This window comes from Leuresthes tenuis, unplaced genomic scaffold (assembly GCF_036924035.1).
Source record: "Leuresthes tenuis unplaced genomic scaffold, fLeuTen1.0.hap1 SCAF_10, whole genome shotgun sequence".
In the NCBI taxonomy this organism is placed as follows: domain Eukaryota; kingdom Metazoa; phylum Chordata; class Actinopteri; order Atheriniformes; family Atherinopsidae; genus Leuresthes; species Leuresthes tenuis.
The window spans coordinates 11,634,125-11,651,423 of record NW_027325364.1 but is presented as its reverse complement, the minus strand read 5'-3'; the positions used below and the strand labels follow the sequence as shown (position 1 = coordinate 11,651,423).

Here is a 17,299-nt window from a genome sequence, read left to right as displayed (position 1 = left end):
ACAGACACAAAGCTAAAACGCCAGTGTTGAGTCTTTATTGAAGTTCCATGGTACAGAAAGACCACATTTCTACATGAAAGCTACTAAAAATCACAAGACTGGATATCTGGAGGATTGTACGAGCTACCATGATGCCACCAGCACAATGTCTGTCGTGGAAATGTGTGGAAGTGGGAGGGCAGGGGGGTTCATATCTCAAAGCTGCTTAGAAAAGTTGGATAAAACAAACTAATATTTGGCTTTTAAAGGTTCTGTAAGACACCACTCACTGATAGATAAAATAGACATTTTAGAAATGATTGAGTCAAAGCAACTCTCAGAAGATTTCTGACTGTATACATGCTGATTCATCGGGTACAGATACGATGCTTCTGGATGTACTACACTTTCCTTTGGTGCACCCGAGACAGCTGATAACGACACAAAGGGAAATGATGGTGGTTTTTTTCCTCCAGATTGAGATACAAAGCTGACAGGTGAAAGAGTTAAAAAAAAAAAAAATGTATATGCTGCAGCAACATCAGTCCCTTGATCACACGTCTAGTTCACTGAAACTCATTTCCATTTCAACATAAATCTGTCTTTTATTACGTATCATCCAAACCTGGGGGAAAAATGTTTTCTTTTTTGTCACTGCAACGGTTGCTCTAGCTTTACGTGTTTATGGGTATTTTATCTCCACCAGAGGAAGTGCTCTATGTTTAAGACATCTCTACAAAGTCCAGCAGGAACAAAGCGCGCTTTACAAAGGTTCGACAAAGAAATGAACGTCGGCCAGATAATTAAGAGAACAAATCATGAGTGTACCAGCAACAAAACCGACTCGTCTACATCTGCAGAGGAACAGAGCCACACTATTTGCATTCCAGGCTCCCAAAGCGGGGAATAAACAGCAGTTTTTGGAGCGTGACATGTTAAACACATTGCCTGTTGGCTACAGTCATGCCAAGTGGCTTTGTGAAAGACCCCGTTTTGGGCTTGGAGATGCTGAGAATGGCTTTTTAACCATTTACAAGCCTGCTAAACTGAAATGAATGTTCATCTTTCATGAGAAAGAACAGTCTGCTGAATTGACATTAATACTGAGCAGCTGAGTCCTAGGTTGTGGAAGCACAGGTAGGGCACCTCGGGGGTAATGGAATGTTGTGTCGCTGGTAAACTGCTTGTTTGTGAATTAGTCATGGCGGGTTGAAGCACAGAGCCGCTGGGTTGCTTGGCAGAGCTTGGGGCCATACAAACGGCTGAAAACAGGGAACAAGTCACAGTGATGCACATGAAAGAAATTTCCAAGCCCAAGAAAGAAAGAAGGGAGCAAGCAGTCGAGAGATGGGTTTTGATTTTTTTTTTTTTTTTTTTTTTTTGACCTCAGGGAAGCCGAGAATCTTTGTGATGGCTGGATACCTGGGATCCCTGAACTTGTTTCACAGTTTGAGAGAAAATAAAACAGCACTGCAGGCGCACCCCTCAGGTCCTGTTGACGTCTCTCCCCGTAGAAATGTTTACCATATGGAAAAACAGCTACCTCACAGGTTCACAACTGGGATCCTGACACGGCAAGAGAGAGAGAGAAGAAGAAGAAGACTCAGAGAGGAGGAAAGGAGGAGGGCGGCAGGGTTTGTGATGGGGGGGGGGCATAAAGGCCTGAAGCTTGTGTAGATGCAAACGGAACGCTGCATCCCAGGGGAAGGAGAGGGTGGTGGGAAGAAGTGATGGAGGAAAAGCTGATGGGGTGGAGGAAGTAAGAAGGAGCACTGGAGTGAAGCTCTATAATTATCCTGATTGAGATTAGCTTTAAATGCCCTGAAATAAAAGTATCATTTCATGAACGGTGGCTAGGTGTCTTTTCAAAGGCCCACAATGACTCATCTTAAGAGGGAGTTTAAAACACTGATACATCTTACAGCGGCACCAACACTCCAGGCCTGAATACTCTACAGAGAATAGCGCTGCTGCTGCCCAATTACACTTCATGCACATCCTTACAGCACATGCAAAGAGGTAATAAGGCTGCTCTCACACACACAAAGAAGCAAACTTGAATCCAGAGGTGCACAGAAACTCACACATGCACTTCAGACTCGTGGACTTAGACACACAATCACAGACTGTGCAGAGCTGTTGAGGCGACTCATTACCTCTCCCTGTCGGTGAAGGAGGAGGAGGTGCTGTGCAGCGTCTGCCTGCTATCCTCCGATGCAAGGGAACGAGGGAGTGCAAGGGAGAGGGGGGGGGGCACGCCACGGGAAAGCGGGGGTGGATGCTGGGAACAGCTGCGATCGTAACTGAGAGAAAAGGATGGAAGGATGTGTGGAAAGGGAGGAGTGATAAGGATGGAGAGTTGAAGAGGGAAACAAGGGGTTGGTGGTGGAAAAGAAAAGAAAAGAAGGATTATGGGTCGAAGAAAAGAAAAGGAGCAGAGCAAAAAAAAAAGATTAAACAAAAAAAAAAAGTCGGAGTTGGAGTGAGATGTGGCAATAAAAGAAGATTAGAAAAGGAGAGGTTAAAATGAGGGGGTGCACACAGAGAAAAGATAAGTAGAAGGAGCAGAAGAAAGAAAGGAAGGTGGAGATGGGGAAACAGAGTCAGAGAGCATCAAGGAACAGTTGAGCCATTTAGCATCAGCGAACACATTACCCTGCCACTGTGAAAAGAGAATTAGTGCACGCATCGAACTCATTAAAACACTGTCAGAGGGGTGGAGGAGGGAGGGCGAGAAATGGAGACGGAGACAGAACTGTGGGATGAGGGGAGGGGGGGGTCAAGAAGAAGGCTACAAGTTGAGGAAATGAACAGAAGGACTGACGTATCACCAAGGTGTCGTGCCATTACTTCACCAAGGAGTGAGTTATTGTGAAGACACATTGGAGCATCACATTTTCAGGCTCTTAAGGACACTTTGATGCACAACAAAGCTGTTCTCACAGCCATAAAAGCCATCCTACAGCCTCATCTTTCCTCAGTAACACCTGTCCTCTTCTGGCTCACTCCTTCTCTCACCATATACACACATAGTCATACACAAACAACGTCACACTTGATGACATTATCCACACTGACAAATTTTAGGGCTGGGAAAATCACTGAGCACATATGCTACTCCTCTATAATCATAATGAACTGGACGTTGGCCAATTTCCACTATAGGCTATCATTTCAGTCCATCTGCACCCCCTCCCGTTCGTTCCACGGCACTTTTCTCCAACACATGGCGTTATTTACACATTTATGACTCTGTAGCGCAAGCCACTCTATAGCGAGGGCTCTGTCTCCTGTCTAAATCCTTGCAATTCGCTCTGTTGTAACGCCACTTTAGATCCAGCAGCAGCATGGGCTTTCCCTCCACAGCACGGCAGGGGCCGGTGAAAGTAAGTTCTCGTGAAAGCCAGAAGTAAGTGAAGGCCAGACTCAGGAACAGAGAGAAAAGGGGGCTTATCGTGTATCAGCTCAAGGCAAGCTGGAGGATTATCTGTAGATCTGCAGCCTGACTGGTGGTGCTGGGAGATAGGAGACCGGTGAGGGAGATAAGAGGTGTACCGGCTGTGCAAAGACAGCCAGTGTTAAAGTAAGAGAAGGGAACACATGTATCTCAGACAAAGACAAAAATCCCTGAGAGGTGAAAGAGACGGGAGGAAAAAGAGGAGTGTGACAGCAAAACTAAGATTAAGTGAGGGTATGGAAAAAGGGATGTGAGGGAGAACAAATTATCAGGCAATGAAATGAAAAATGAGGATACAATAGACATTGGGGCAAGATACACAGATAGGAGAAGCATTGTGAGGAAGAAGAGAGTTAAAGTGTAAATAGGAGAAGAGTGTAATGAGGGTCCCGGTGGTCAAATAAACTGGCTGTTATTGGTCTGATCAGCAAAGTGTGTGAGTGCTTCTCTACATCATATAGATGACTCCTCTTTTCCACCTAATAGCCAGCCACGTGTGCACGGGTACTTCCTTCCCAGCATGAAAACATAACATATACAGTAAAAGAAACCCCTAACCTGTGTTTACTGTGGCATTTACATGCACTCAGAGGTTTAATGGCAGATGGGCCATTAAAGCACACTCTACTGAAGCCATGCTAATGCTCAAACTCGTATCGGAGCAGTTTTTTCTCGTCTCTCCCACCCTAATGGTTATGGCACATGTTTAATCATTGCAACACTAATGGCTCCAAATGACACATCTGTGCCAACTGTGACTTTCAGGAGCACAAGTGTTGTTAATAAAGTCATTAGTAAGCAATTACTCAGCTTTCACTTGAGGGCGGGACCACGCAGAGCCATTACGTAACCATCGATGACAGACCCAAAAACACAACATGTATCTATTATCCACTCTGAAAGGCACACTTTCAGATCCCCAATACATGAGGCATGTCATCTTTCAGGGGGCAAATTAGTACATTTTTTAGTACCAACTCTCTAGACTCTCAAATCTCCTCACAGGCTGAGCCAACTTAAATCCCACTGTTCTTGAAACAGTCCATTTTCTATCCCTCTTCACCGAATAAAGATAATAACCAAGTGAGCAAAGCCCGATTAGACCGTTTAAGACAGTTATATTATTAATGAAGTGCAATTATCCAGTAATTAAATTCAAAAAATAACCCCATTTTAAGTAGAACAGTTATGTTTTATTCATCTCGTAACTCCTCACGTTTATATCCTAGCTCCTTAGTTTGGTCCTAATCCCCACTTCGGGAGCTAAGCAACTCTACAACGGACCACAACACATCCTCACTTCAATTGTAATTGTCATTATTACTCCAGTTTTAGGGTTCCACAAATCCACAACGCAGGCATATTAATGGAGGCATTTTGTACTGAACCTCAAACTGATCAATGTGTTTTAACATGAAACCTTTGCCACAGACACCCCTGAAGTGTTTTAATCAAAATCAATGGCGAACACTTTCCTGCCGTAGGACAGGTGTCCGGCTCACACAGGGAGACTCGCTCAATCATTCACTGTTAGTCAGCAACACCCATCTCACATTCATGTATTCAGACAACGTTTTGAAGAAGAGAGTTCAGGTTCCTACCAGAGTTTTGCTGTAATGATGACTGCTGTCAGGATGAGCAGCGAGGAGATGGTCACGGTGACGTAGAACTGAGGGTCCACTGTAACAAACATACACACATACTCATGCAGTTACCAATCGCAGACTGTGACCATGTCTAATTGTATCCTGAACAACAGAGGAAATGGTTTTTTGTTGGGTTTTTTTAAAAGCCAGCTGAGGTCTGTTATGTGCAAGAATCTGGCTTCCAACTCTAACAATGATCCAGTGACATCTTCTGTGTATTTTGCAGTTTTGACAACAACCAATTCCTCCCTCTGAGTGATGAGAACTTTATTAGGCATTCTCCACCACAGACACGGCCAGCTGCACACAGCAGGATGTCAGCCTTCACCTCAGTGACAGCTAATTCCCTGGAGGACTCCTGGCGTGTGTGTGGGCTCACATGGACGTCAGTTCAAAGCCACTTTATTTAGAAATCCTTCATGTGCATCTCCTGATGCCCACCTTCCTCGGGCACTGTCTCCTCTGCCTCCGTCCCTCCATTCTCCACTTCCTCCTTGTCCCTGGACTCCAGTGTTGCATGTTGGGGATGAATGCTTGGATCAGGGTAAAGCCCGTCCTCTGGCGTGGCGGAGCTCGCCTCCTCCTGGTTTTCATGCATGTGCAGGTGGTCCGTTTCCTGGCTGGAGAGGAAATGGTAGGTCTCATCCTCCAGCGGCTGCGTGGGACCCCACACCACCGCCCACAGCGGGGTGGGTGTGACCTGGGCCCTGACGGACAGCTGGACTGACAGTGTGTCCGCCTGCTCCTCGCCCTCACCTTCATCATGGTTACAGGTGGAGGGCTGTGTCACCAGAGCAACCAAGAGGAGGGAGAGGATGGCAGTGAGTCTTGCGACAGGAGAGATGGAGCTGGAAGTAAAAGTGGAGAAGAAAAAAAAATGAGAGGTGGTGGAGAGACAGAAGAGTTATCAGAGAAAACTCATTGCCCAAAGGCGCCCTGCACAACCTCAGCAGATCACTCAGACATTGATTCCCATGCCAGCCATCAATCAGAATGACATTTTATGCATCTGCATCCCATACTCAGAAACTATCCATCTTACCATCTCTCCATCGCTTCTCTCTGTTCACTGAGACCCTTCTTCTCCGATCATCTCTGTAAGATAAAACAGGAGGGCAAGAGAGAGAGATGGAAAAGGAGGAAGGGGGAGGGTCCTGCTTTTTTCCTTCTTAATCTCTTTTGTCAGATTAACACCATGTAAACATAGAAACCAGCGCGAGTGTGGCACAAAGCCAACTCTGTCACCCTTATCTAACAGGGGAAAAAAAAAATCGTCCACAGATTCCCCAGGGCATCTAAATTTAACACTCAATTATGCACCACATGTTTGTAGAGAATCCACATCTCCATGCAAAAACATCCAGAAGTACACACTCACTGTCGGTACAGTTGTTTCACACATTTACAGCGCACACACCTGAGCACAGCACATTAATCATCATTAGAAGCATCATGCATGGAGTCAGTACTCAGTATGACACTTTAGGCAAAGAGAGGTAACTTCCTATCAACAACTGCTGCCTAAATGCCACAGAAATGCCACTCAGGGACACACGAGCGCACCGGGAGACGGACACAAGCACTCCGACACATATCAGTTATCATGCTTACCTCTGGCAGTGGAGAGAGGGAATGAGAGAGGGAGACGGAGAGAAAGGGGGGAGATACAGAAAGCAAGTGAGAAAAAAAAAAGCATCGGTTGCCGTAGCGACTGAGACATGTAGAGTCGGCTAGAGTATGAAAGGGGAGAGAGAATGATGTAGGGGAGGGCCAGGGACTGTAGGAAAGAGATTTAAATGCTAATTATGTTTTCTTTTTTTTAAAGAATGGGTTCAATTAAATGGACACAGAGGAAGAGAAATGAATTTGACAAGGCAAATAGAAATGATACAGAGGAAGACGTTAATGAGATCATTTTGGAGGCGAGAGGTTAAAACAACCTTTTTTTTTTTTTTTTTTTTTTAAACTCTTCAACGATGTTTACAAAAGCAGCATGGATACCCCAGAGAAAACAAGGCAGCAAAGAGGAGTGAAAAAAGAGTGAGGGGAAAAGAGATGGCTCAAGATTCAATCAACATTCAATCACACAGTTTGCAGCGGCAGAGAGGGGCGACGAACTGGTGCGTCAAGAGGAGGCAGGGTCACAGAGAAATTTTAAAAAAAGACAACAGCAGATGCAAATATGGAGGTGAGAGTCACTGTGTGACAGCTTTATTGTATGTGGAAATATTTACATAGAAAACAGTCTGCCTATAACACACACACATTCACACTCACTCTCTGTTAAGCCATATGTTCCCACTCTAACAGTGTGACACTTCACTCCCCGGCACCCTCCTTCGCCGTCTTCACCCTCCCACCCTCTCATTTCCTCTTCATGGCTGCAGGCCGTGGTGTCCTCGACGCGAGAGGCCGCCGCTCATTGAAGAACACAGCGCAGCCATGAACTGGACCCTCCATCCTCAGCACCGCCAGGCCGACTGTCTTCTCCTTCATCGTCATCTTCCTCGTAATCTAAATTTGACAAGAGGTCCTTGAGGATTTGTCACGACATGCATCATCTAAAATTAACATGATACTGTCAATTTCAGCAGTTCTGTGGTTACTCATTAAACATGCGTGCGGGTAAATTAACTTGCGAGGGCGTGCGACTGTACCATCGGTCTCCTCGTCATCCTCCGTGTCCCCCTCTGACTCAAGCAAGCACGAGTCCATTCGACTGTCTCTCTTTACTGTGACGTCACCCCTGTAACATTTAGTCCCGCAATTAATTAAACACATAATATCAATACGAGTGTCAAGATCCATTAATCCCACTCAAACATATTGAATCCCAGAATCAAATGGAATTGATCTGAGCAGAATGAATGAATATTCAAATAAGGAATATAACTTTTTAAGTCAGTCGTGTGGACAAGTTACATGCGCACCTCTGCTTCCCAGAGCTAGGGAGCTGCTCCCATACGATGAGGTCTCGACCTCCAGTGACCCATCGGTGGTCTCCACTCCTGGTGGTCCACGTAGCAAAGCAAAGAATCCTGGGAGCATTTGGCCAGGTTAGAGAGGCCAGATACCGACACTGAGGCAGAGAGAACACTGGAGAGAGAAGAGAGCGATTAAAGGATTGGAGGTCAACAGAGGAAAACAAAGTGGTTTCGATTTAGTTTAAAGTTGAAGGGTGTTTTCACACCCTCACAGGGGAGAGGGTAACTTCTGGTTGCACGATTTCTCTGTGACTCACAATTAAGTGCGCTCTCTCCATTCGCCAGGTCATAGCTGGAGCCAATTAGGAGTCCTCCTGTCTGGTGAACACAATCTGTTACCCCGGTGATACTGCTGTGATTGGTCAACTTGGACACCGTTCCTGTGGTAATTGGACAGATGTTAGTTGGAGGGATTATGCAGGTTTCTCTGCATCTGTGTCCATCTCGTTCCAGAGCTCACCTGTCCTCCAGTGGAGGATCTTGAGCCAGGCTCTACCATAAGCCAGGAACACTCTGTCTCCCCGCGGGCTAAGTGTCAGACGCCCGCCGGGCGCCCCGCCCAAACCCGTCACCTGGCCACTCCAGTGGTGCAACAGCCTCAGGGGGTCTCGATCTGAACACCGGTTCTCCCACACAGATACTCCTCCCTCAGCCGAGCCGCTGAACACCAGCGGACCCTGAGACTGTGGAGGGCATGAAAGACACAGTTGTCATGGTGATTCGAGTCCTTACCCACTCTGTGTGCGTGTTTGTGTGCATACATGTGTGTGAGGGAGAAAAGAAAGTGCATGTATGTTTGTGCAAATGAAAAAGAAGTGTATGAATTCTTTCTGGATGTTTCTGAGCCGCTGTTGGTTATAAATGGATCGTCCTCTTTGCGTGAAAAACAACAAAGAGGATGACAATGATGCGCTACGCTTTAATGCTTTAGGCATATTATGATGATTGAAATTTTTTTTTTTTTTAAATATGTGCATATGCAGCTCTGGCTTTCAACATTCATAAAAAGACCTTTTTGCTCAAAATACATACAGTGTGCGCTAAAATCGGACGAACTCCACAGCTTACATCTCAACAAATATCTCTGATTTCCATTTGAAAGCAATAAATAAGGAGAGCTAGTGTAAGGAAAAAAAAGTGCAGAAATGTCCCCATTAGATTTTTCAGGAAGGAGTTTTTTCTCAAATTACTAATCAGGAGTTCTCAAACAACCTCAGAGAGCTTCTAAAGCATGTTTTGTGTCTGTCAGCCATTGGGTGTCAACAATAAGGCTGAGGATGAAAACAGCTTGAGCATTCTCTGTGTGGAGAGCATGTCATGGTCAGCAGGTGAATGACCCACGCACCTGGATGGAGGTGACTGCCCCCTGGTGAGCGTTGACTGACTGGCAGTTTTGGAAAGTGTGCCAGCTCCAGGTTTGAACCTTCCCCGCATCTGCAGAGTGGCCAAGTGTGAGGTTAATGTGTGATGACAGACAACTGGCAGCTATTATTGTTGGTCACGACTGACCTGGCTGCTGAACCTGATAGCATTACGCTACTCTAACTCACTGGCAGGTGATGCCACAGTGTCAGACTCGGCATATATTAGTAAAGACATCAACACACAGTGGGAGGAATTATTGCTCATGTATGCACACGCAGACAGACAGGAAATACAAATCTGATGTGATACAACAGCTCTTGGGTGCAATTATTTTGCTCTCTTTCTCTCTTACACTTTCTGTCCTCACAAAAACACACCTGATCCGGTGATGATGTAGCCGTCCTCCTCTGGCACAAAGCAGAGCGCAGACACGGCGTTGAACGTGTAGATAGACTTAACACACTGCCCTGAAGGCAACAGTAAAATACTAATTTAGCCGACAGGATGCAGACCATCAGTCACACAGGCATACACTCGTTACAATGTGCACATATTTCCCAGACAGAATGTAGAGGTTCACTCCATCAGAATAGACATTCATGGACAGTCTGCATGTCTGTGTTTGTGTGGTAAGCTTACCAATGCTCAGGGCCCAGATCTTCACGTAGCAGTCTGCAGAGCCACTCAAAATAAACCTCTCTTTGTCAGACAAAGACAGGGACCAGGCTGGAGAGAGGGCAGACACAGACAAAACAAAGGGACAGATGAAGAGGAGGAGGAAGGGTCAGAAAAACAGACAGGTACATAAGATGAATAAGTGGTGGTGCGCAAATGGATGAAAGAGACAGACTGCAAGGAAGAGGCAGAGAGAGAATACACAGGATGGTAAAAAGAAGGCAAATAATTAGTTGATTAACACGAAGTGACTTTGGTGCGACTGAGCTGCATCGCTAATGCGCTGCACCTCAACGCATGGTGTTTTATGCCGGGGAAGCAGGTGGGGAGGGAGTGTGGGAGCAGAGCAGGGGAGTCAGTTGATGGAAGGCTGCCTGCTTCAGACAGACAGTGAACTCTCTAAAGTGTCTACTGAGGTTATTTCTCACTGGGGCTGATCTGATGAACTGCTCCTATAATTACCAGGCCACAGGACCCCGGCATTACTCAGCTGCAGTCGGCCCACATGTGTATCTGTGCGTGTCCTCACCCAGCCTCTTGCAGTACTCAGGGGGAGGCACAGACAGACAGGTCACTCCACCGGTGTGACCCCCCAGGTTCTTGTGTTCAGCTGCAGTGGGAACGTGCCACACCTTCACCGTAGTGTCTCGGCTTCGATGGACGCGGTGAAGAAGAGATGACACAGAAAGCAGATCGACAGAATTACTAAGAGAAGGCGGCGGGAACGAGCAAAGTTAAATGCCGTTCAACATAAACCACAAGAGATTTGAGCCGAGAGTTAAGGGCGGGGGAAGAAAAGCAAATACATGTCAGACAGCGAGGGAAAGAACAAGAGCCTATTAAGCGATAAATTAGGTAGAATGTTCACTTTGCACATCCATTATGCAAATTATGTGCCGCTTTACCTTCCAGAAACCACCAGGTTGTCAACAGCAACCACGCTGGTGACTATGTCATTGTGGCCCTCCAACAGCCTCAAGCGAAACCTCGCCTTCTCCCAAGACGCTTTGAGGGATGTAAACTCGGCTTCTGTAAAAGGAATGATTTGTGCAATTAGCAGTGTTGACTCATCAGCACCCTGGCTTGTTAATCTACTTGATTCTGCAATATGGATTAGTGTGCTGTTGCAAAGCGTGGGGCTAAATTAGCTCCAAGGATGCAAAACGTGGGCCCCGACTGCAGGAAAGCAAATGTGGCCTGTTGGTTTAAACTCTGGCAGCCACATGATCTTGTTAGGACTCCTCAGGGCATATGTGTGTTATCTGATTTTAGATGTTAACTGCAAATTAGGGCACTGCATTGCAATTTCAACTGCATGTGATGAGGTGCAAAGACAATCTCGTCAGTCACTTTTCTTAATCAGCCCACCGTCCTGTTGCAGTTGCTGCTCTGTGCCAACGTCTGAATGGTCTCCTGACACGTCTCCACTGTGATGTGACGCCTCAGTCCCTGTCTGCAGTCTGTCTGGCTCTGCAGCGTCCAATCCTGCCTCGCTCTGCCTGCCGGCTGGTGCTGCCGTTGTCTGAGCTTTGGACTTGCTTTCCTCCTTGAGGATCTTGGAGGCTGGAGGTGTTTGTGATGGAAGGCCCTCTGGGGCATCCTCACTGTGCCAGTGCAGAAAGCAGGAGCTGAATGAATAATCAAGATGCAAAGTGCACACGGCATCCTCTGTGACAACAAAGATACCTGTGGAGGATCTCCAGGGCTCACACAAATAAAAACAATCATTCTTCACGAGTCTGCAAAGCAAGGTTTTATAGTATGATGCTAAAGTCTCGAGTCCCCCCTCTCCCCATGCATTTCAGGAGTCAGACTTTCTTATAATCTCTTAAAGTGGTCTTGATCGATAGTTCTCCAGGTCTTTCCATTTTTCTATGGACATTGGCTGCTTTTTCAATCATTTTCAGTCCAGATTTTTTTCCTGACTATTTTAACAAGAATGTGCTATTTTGTTTTGTTTTGTTTTGTTTTTAAGCCACCCAACACTGACCTATGGTTCATTCAAGCATAAAAATGACCTCTGATGTGAGGGATGAACCGGTATTGTGTGGTATACATAACTGACAAACAGCCAAAAAAAAAATCCTATCTTTAGGGATTATCAGCAGTCTGTCACAAAGATACACATTAAATGTTCCTATTTCTTCACTTGAATCTGTAAAGAATTCAAAAGATAACACAACTGAACAGAAAGAATCCCAGATCTCAGCTATCGCAGCATGGTGTGCAGTGCGTCCTTAAAACATTGAGGTAACTAGACAAAAAAAAAAAAAAGAAAAGAAAAGGAGAGGAAGCGGCAGATCAACAGCAGATGAACAGTATCTGAAAGTGATGTCCTTAAGAAAGAGGAACAAATCCAGCAAAGAGCTGACACAGGACCTGAGAGATGCATCTGAACCAGTTGATCCATCTACTGTTGGCCCAAGCCTCATCAGAAATGGTCTCCATGAAGGGTGGCTGTCAGGAATCCATTCTTCAGGAAGGGAAACAGGGTGAAAAGGCTGAGCTATGCCAAAGAAGTGGACTGGAAATGTGTGACAACAGGTCTTATGAAGAGATGAATCTTCCCCAGAGCCTGGACCTCAACATTATTGAAGCAGTGTGGGATCATCTTGAAAGAGGACAGAACAAAAGGCAGCCGACATCCAAAGAAGAGCTTTTTAAATGTCCTTCAAGAAGCCTGGAGAACTATTCCCGAAGACTACTTATAGAAATTACATGAAAGCTTGTCTAAGAGGGTCCAGACTGTGTGGAAGAATAAAGGTGCTCATATCAAATATTGACTTTAAATTCCATTAGCATTGTATAAACTCTGCTTTGTCTTATATACTGTATTAAAGTTGAATGAACTGCTGCACCTGCTTCATGTTTTCCTGGCAGGAACCATGGGGTGGCTCAAGGCTATTACACAGTACTGTATGGTCAGATCTGCTAATTCCTGTGATGTGCACAAGGTCTCGAGGGGCTCAACGAGGGAAGATGACATTATTGATTATTGTTTGCATGACACATTACAGCCATTAGAAAAATTCCCTTTTCTAAAAGCACACCAGTATTTGACCTGTAGTGTGTTTGGATAGACATACAAAAAAGATCAAAGGCTTCAAAGTGAATGTTGTTGCTTTTGAAGAATTGTGCCTCTCTCCGCATGCCCCCCCACCACCCCCTGGTTGGTACCTCTCCCTCACTTCCTTACACTTGTCTTTTCATCTTCTCCTTCTTTCCGTCTCCCACAATCCCAAGAGCTTGCTGCGGGCCAGAAAGCTGCAGCTGAAGCTCAGCCAATCTGGAGCGCAGCTCCGCCTTCCTGGAGATCTGACAGGGAAAAGGGCACGAGATTGGTTGTAAAGCAAGCTGCTAAATCCACAAGTTGTTTATATGCACAGCCAGCACACTCGACTTGTCTTGATTTATTAAGCTGCAGCTCGAGAAACACACCGCGTTTCTCTTGTCTGATAGTGAGCTTTGAAATATGCATGACTGAGTAAATTGGATGTCAAGAGTATATCAAGTATCTGCTTCCTCAGTTAAAGGAGCACCGCATCAACTTTACATGGTTTATCACACAGTTTATGTGTCAAGGTCTACTCTGCGTCTGCTAACAATTGTACATCTTTAGAGGTTGTGATGGAGCTTTGATGCTGTTGATTTCATCAGTTATTTTCTGCATGGGGTTGTTGACTACAGATATATATTTTTTTAAAAGGTTGTAGCATTTAACAAGACATGACACATTTACAAGGCACAGAGTAAATACCCAGAGGGTCTGCTGGGTTGCATTGTGGGAAACGTATTCCTTCAGCAGAACTAGAAAGGCACCCAAAGAATAGGAAGTTCCTAAACTCTTACAAAATCCTGGTTTTCTAATTATGACTCTTTTTTGACAAACAATTTGCCCCTCTGAGCTAAATTTAATTATTTCTTAGGATTTCTAAGCCCCAGCAGTCCCTCAATTTTCACTGGATTTAATTGAAATTTGAGCCGAACATACTAAATCCCTCAGGATAATTTTTAACCGAATTTAATCGCAGCTGAATATAGTAAACTAATTAATAACAAAAAAAACAATTTTTTTATCCTAATGAAGAAACTTAAATATTAAGAAATTAAAATCTCCACTTTTCACTTTCGTGCAGACACATTGTGGTTGTGTGTAGTTTTAATAAAGTTTATTTTGAACGTTTATTTTATGTCATTTTGTATATTTATGCGTGTTTTGCTGTAATTACTGTCTTTGTCGGGGTGCTCTTGTTTAAAAAGATATTTCAAATCTCTTTTATAAGAGTCTTATCTCCTGGTTAAATAAAGAATTGATTACATTTTAGAAAATATATCTGGAAGGTTCTATAATATCGGGAAGTTGTTTGGTGTTGCATAAAAAAATATAACAACCACCACAGATTTTGCGTAACAGTTTTAAAGCAGAAAAAATCACTTTTTATGGTAGTTTGATGGTTTATTTCCACAAATACTCTTTCAAATTCTTTCACTTTTTATGAGAAAACGTTCATATTCATTGCAGATATAAGAAAAGTCATAATTTATTAATACTTTTTCGTAGGTATTTGTACTTTCTGTGATTGCCCTGCCTCACCTAAAAATGTGATATAACCCAGCACAACAGTTCTTCTCTAATATCTTTACTTTATGTTTTCTGCAGAGTTCATAGTGGGTGGTGAAGGTGTGCTGGACTACATTACATCCTAAGAGATTTCCTAATTCCCAATAATAAATATAAAGTAGGGTCTGTTTGAGACTATCTACAACAAAGCACTATTCAGAAGCTTCATGAGAGCAGAATTATTGTTATTGGTGCATAACTAACTTGGTGTAAGCCCTGCGGTCAATATTTACCTGGTCAGAGATAATCCAGACTACTCATCGAATCCATCATATTTAAAACCTCATTTTACATGGAGAATCTAGTCAATCTTCAAATGAATAGAGAGATAAAGAAGCAGTACTTCTCCCCAAAATATAGTGAAAAATAATGAGAAAATAAAATGTTCCTCCAGTGCAAGAGACCGAGCCAGTGCATTACATTTGAAGAGAACGAATCCCTTGTGAACAAATACCATACCAAACACACACATTATTGCTGTGATTGGGTCCGTTCAGGAAAACTCTGAGTTCAAACAGAGAAAACTTTGTGGCTCATCCCAGCAAGCTTCACCACATATGTATTTATCATACCCCCCACCACACCACACACACCAATTAGGAGTTGCAGGAGCAGTTCAGCAAAGACAAAGCACTGTTGCCATTTATTCCACCATTTAGATGGTGCCCTTTAACAAGCAGAGGCTCTCCTGAAGCTCCTGGCAATTATTTTCCCTGATGCGCTCCTTTCAACGTGTGATCCTCTGATCTACTGAGATCCGAGGGCAAAAACCGTCAAATTATTCATCGCACTGTTATTATTAATTCATTTTAATCTTGGTCTTTATGAAGCCAACACTGTTATTCCACTGATAACAAGCATAACTTTACACTTTAAAACACATACTTTTTTATGATGAACTAGGTCTGTAACTCTCACACAGACACAGGTGTACTGAACAGGCAACTCTGCATACTTCTGGTAGAAGAATTGATATCTACTTTATTTATTTAGCCTGGATCTGTCTGTCCTGGACTGCAGACATAACCTATTGTTTTACCTATTTGGGATTTTGCAAAAAGTCTCACACAAAGATCATAAGCAAATGGAAATGCAGATGAAGTGTTTCTGTACCTTGGATCTCTCCTCTGGAGTGAGGCTGATTTTTATTTCCAGATTTTCAATCTGTCTCAACTTCTTCTGCAGCTTCCTCACCTCCCCCATTTGAAGTTCTGCTGTTGCCAAAAGCCCCGCGAGTTTACTACCATTTAAAAGTGATGCTCAGGGGTTTACAGCGCACCGCGTGCACGGCATGTCTCATGAATGAATACGCAGTCTGGTGGGAATTAGAATAAAAAAGATGTATCTGCCGAATTAGCAGTGTGTTGGGGAGACGTGTCGCCGGATGTTGACGACACACAGAAAGTGTATTACTGTCCTTAGAGCGACACCGTGTGGGCTGTTCGGGATGTTGACGTGAAAACGGCTAATAAACGACATAAACACCTCTTGTGTTGGGTTTGTATCGTTTCACAGCCGTGAAATATCTGGACTGTGAGTGTAGGCTTCGCAGTATGACGGTGTTCAAACCCAATCCAGGACCTAAAATTCAATCTGACACCTGGAGGGCAGCACAGTTGAGCTGTGCTGCCTTAAATGACACTTTCCCTGGCTTGTATTTTTGAGATTCAAACTGAAAAACTGCTTTATGAAAACGCTACAGAAAAACAATGGACAGTAAATAGTAAATTGGTTGGTTAAAAAAAGCGTACAACTTTTATTCTATTAAGCAAACTGAAAATATCAAAGACTATCTAATCAATTTCACACTTTTATAATCAAATATTGAGATGGCAACGTTCAAATATATGTTACAAATATATGTACAAAACAAGCAAACAAACAAAAAATGCTCAAGTTAAAACAACCAGTACATCAGCTGTGGTTGAGTTACGCTCAGTGATACTGTCAGCAGGGACTGTCTTACATGTTGCTACTTTAGAGAATCATTCAACAATCCTCCTGTTTATTTCCAGGATGGGTCACAAGATAATTAACAAGAGAAAAGGTTAAAGCATTTCTCTCAACAGCATCATAGATTTTTCTTTACTTTAAAAGAAACATTTTATTTTTAGCAAGAAATTCTGGAGAGTTGTGTTGTTGAACAACTCACTACTTATAAAGGCTACCGATCACATAACAGTTGGCGCTGCTATGAGTATTAAAGTTCAAAACAAAAGACAAATCCAGTACTTCATCCCCAGGACTCCAGACTCTCTGCTATCCCATAGTGGTGTGGGACAGCTGGGTTCCCAATGGACTCCTGAGCCTGTGTTGGCTCCATCTACGCATGATAAAGGTTGATAAATTATCTATTTTAAAATCAAACATGTCAGAAATCATAACAGCTTTTTGTAAAATGTGTTGTCTGAAATGATACGTTTTCTTTTTGTTATTTCCCGAGTTTCATGTTTTGTTGGGTTTCCTGAAATGTTGTCATGTGTTTGGCTCCGATGATTTCCTTTGTGGAGTGTTACATTCAACAAAATGTTGTCATTTGTTTTGTTTTGTTGTTGTGTTGCACAAAATGTTG

The 17,299-nt window shown here is 43.9% G+C and overlaps 2 protein-coding genes across 3 annotated transcripts; both read right to left on the bottom strand.

The window, feature by feature from the left end:
* Nucleotides 1-6: 6 nt before the first annotated feature.
* On the bottom strand, nucleotides 7-7,015 carry pianp (PILR alpha associated neural protein). Its single transcript, XM_072393994.1, has 6 exons — nucleotides 6,694-7,015; nucleotides 6,125-6,177; nucleotides 5,524-5,930; nucleotides 5,038-5,116; nucleotides 2,136-2,282; nucleotides 7-1,545 (listed from the first exon to the last, which is right to left on the bottom strand). The coding sequence occupies exons 2-6, from the start codon at nucleotides 6,133-6,135 to the stop codon at nucleotides 1,524-1,526; spliced, it is 666 nt and encodes a 221-aa protein (XP_072250095.1). The 5' UTR covers nucleotides 6,136-6,177; nucleotides 6,694-7,015; the 3' UTR covers nucleotides 7-1,523.
* A 250-nt stretch (nucleotides 7,016-7,265) lies between these two features.
* Nucleotides 7,266-16,143, bottom strand: LOC140316239 (uncharacterized). Of its 2 annotated transcripts, none has more exons than XM_072393990.1 (13): nucleotides 15,841-16,143; nucleotides 13,303-13,421; nucleotides 11,457-11,710; nucleotides 11,012-11,135; nucleotides 10,636-10,757; nucleotides 10,071-10,157; nucleotides 9,809-9,898; nucleotides 9,412-9,500; nucleotides 8,527-8,749; nucleotides 8,324-8,446; nucleotides 8,013-8,178; nucleotides 7,740-7,828; nucleotides 7,266-7,596 (listed from the first exon to the last, which is right to left on the bottom strand). In XM_072393990.1, exons 1-13 carry the CDS (start codon nucleotides 15,928-15,930, stop codon nucleotides 7,502-7,504), a joined length of 1,671 nt encoding a protein of 556 aa, XP_072250091.1. In that variant the 5' UTR covers nucleotides 15,931-16,143; the 3' UTR covers nucleotides 7,266-7,501. The 2 variants fall into 2 exon arrangements, with proteins under 2 accessions (XP_072250091.1, XP_072250092.1); XM_072393991.1 differs by having other exon boundaries at nucleotides 11,475-11,710.
* Nucleotides 16,144-17,299: the final 1,156 nt, after the last annotated feature.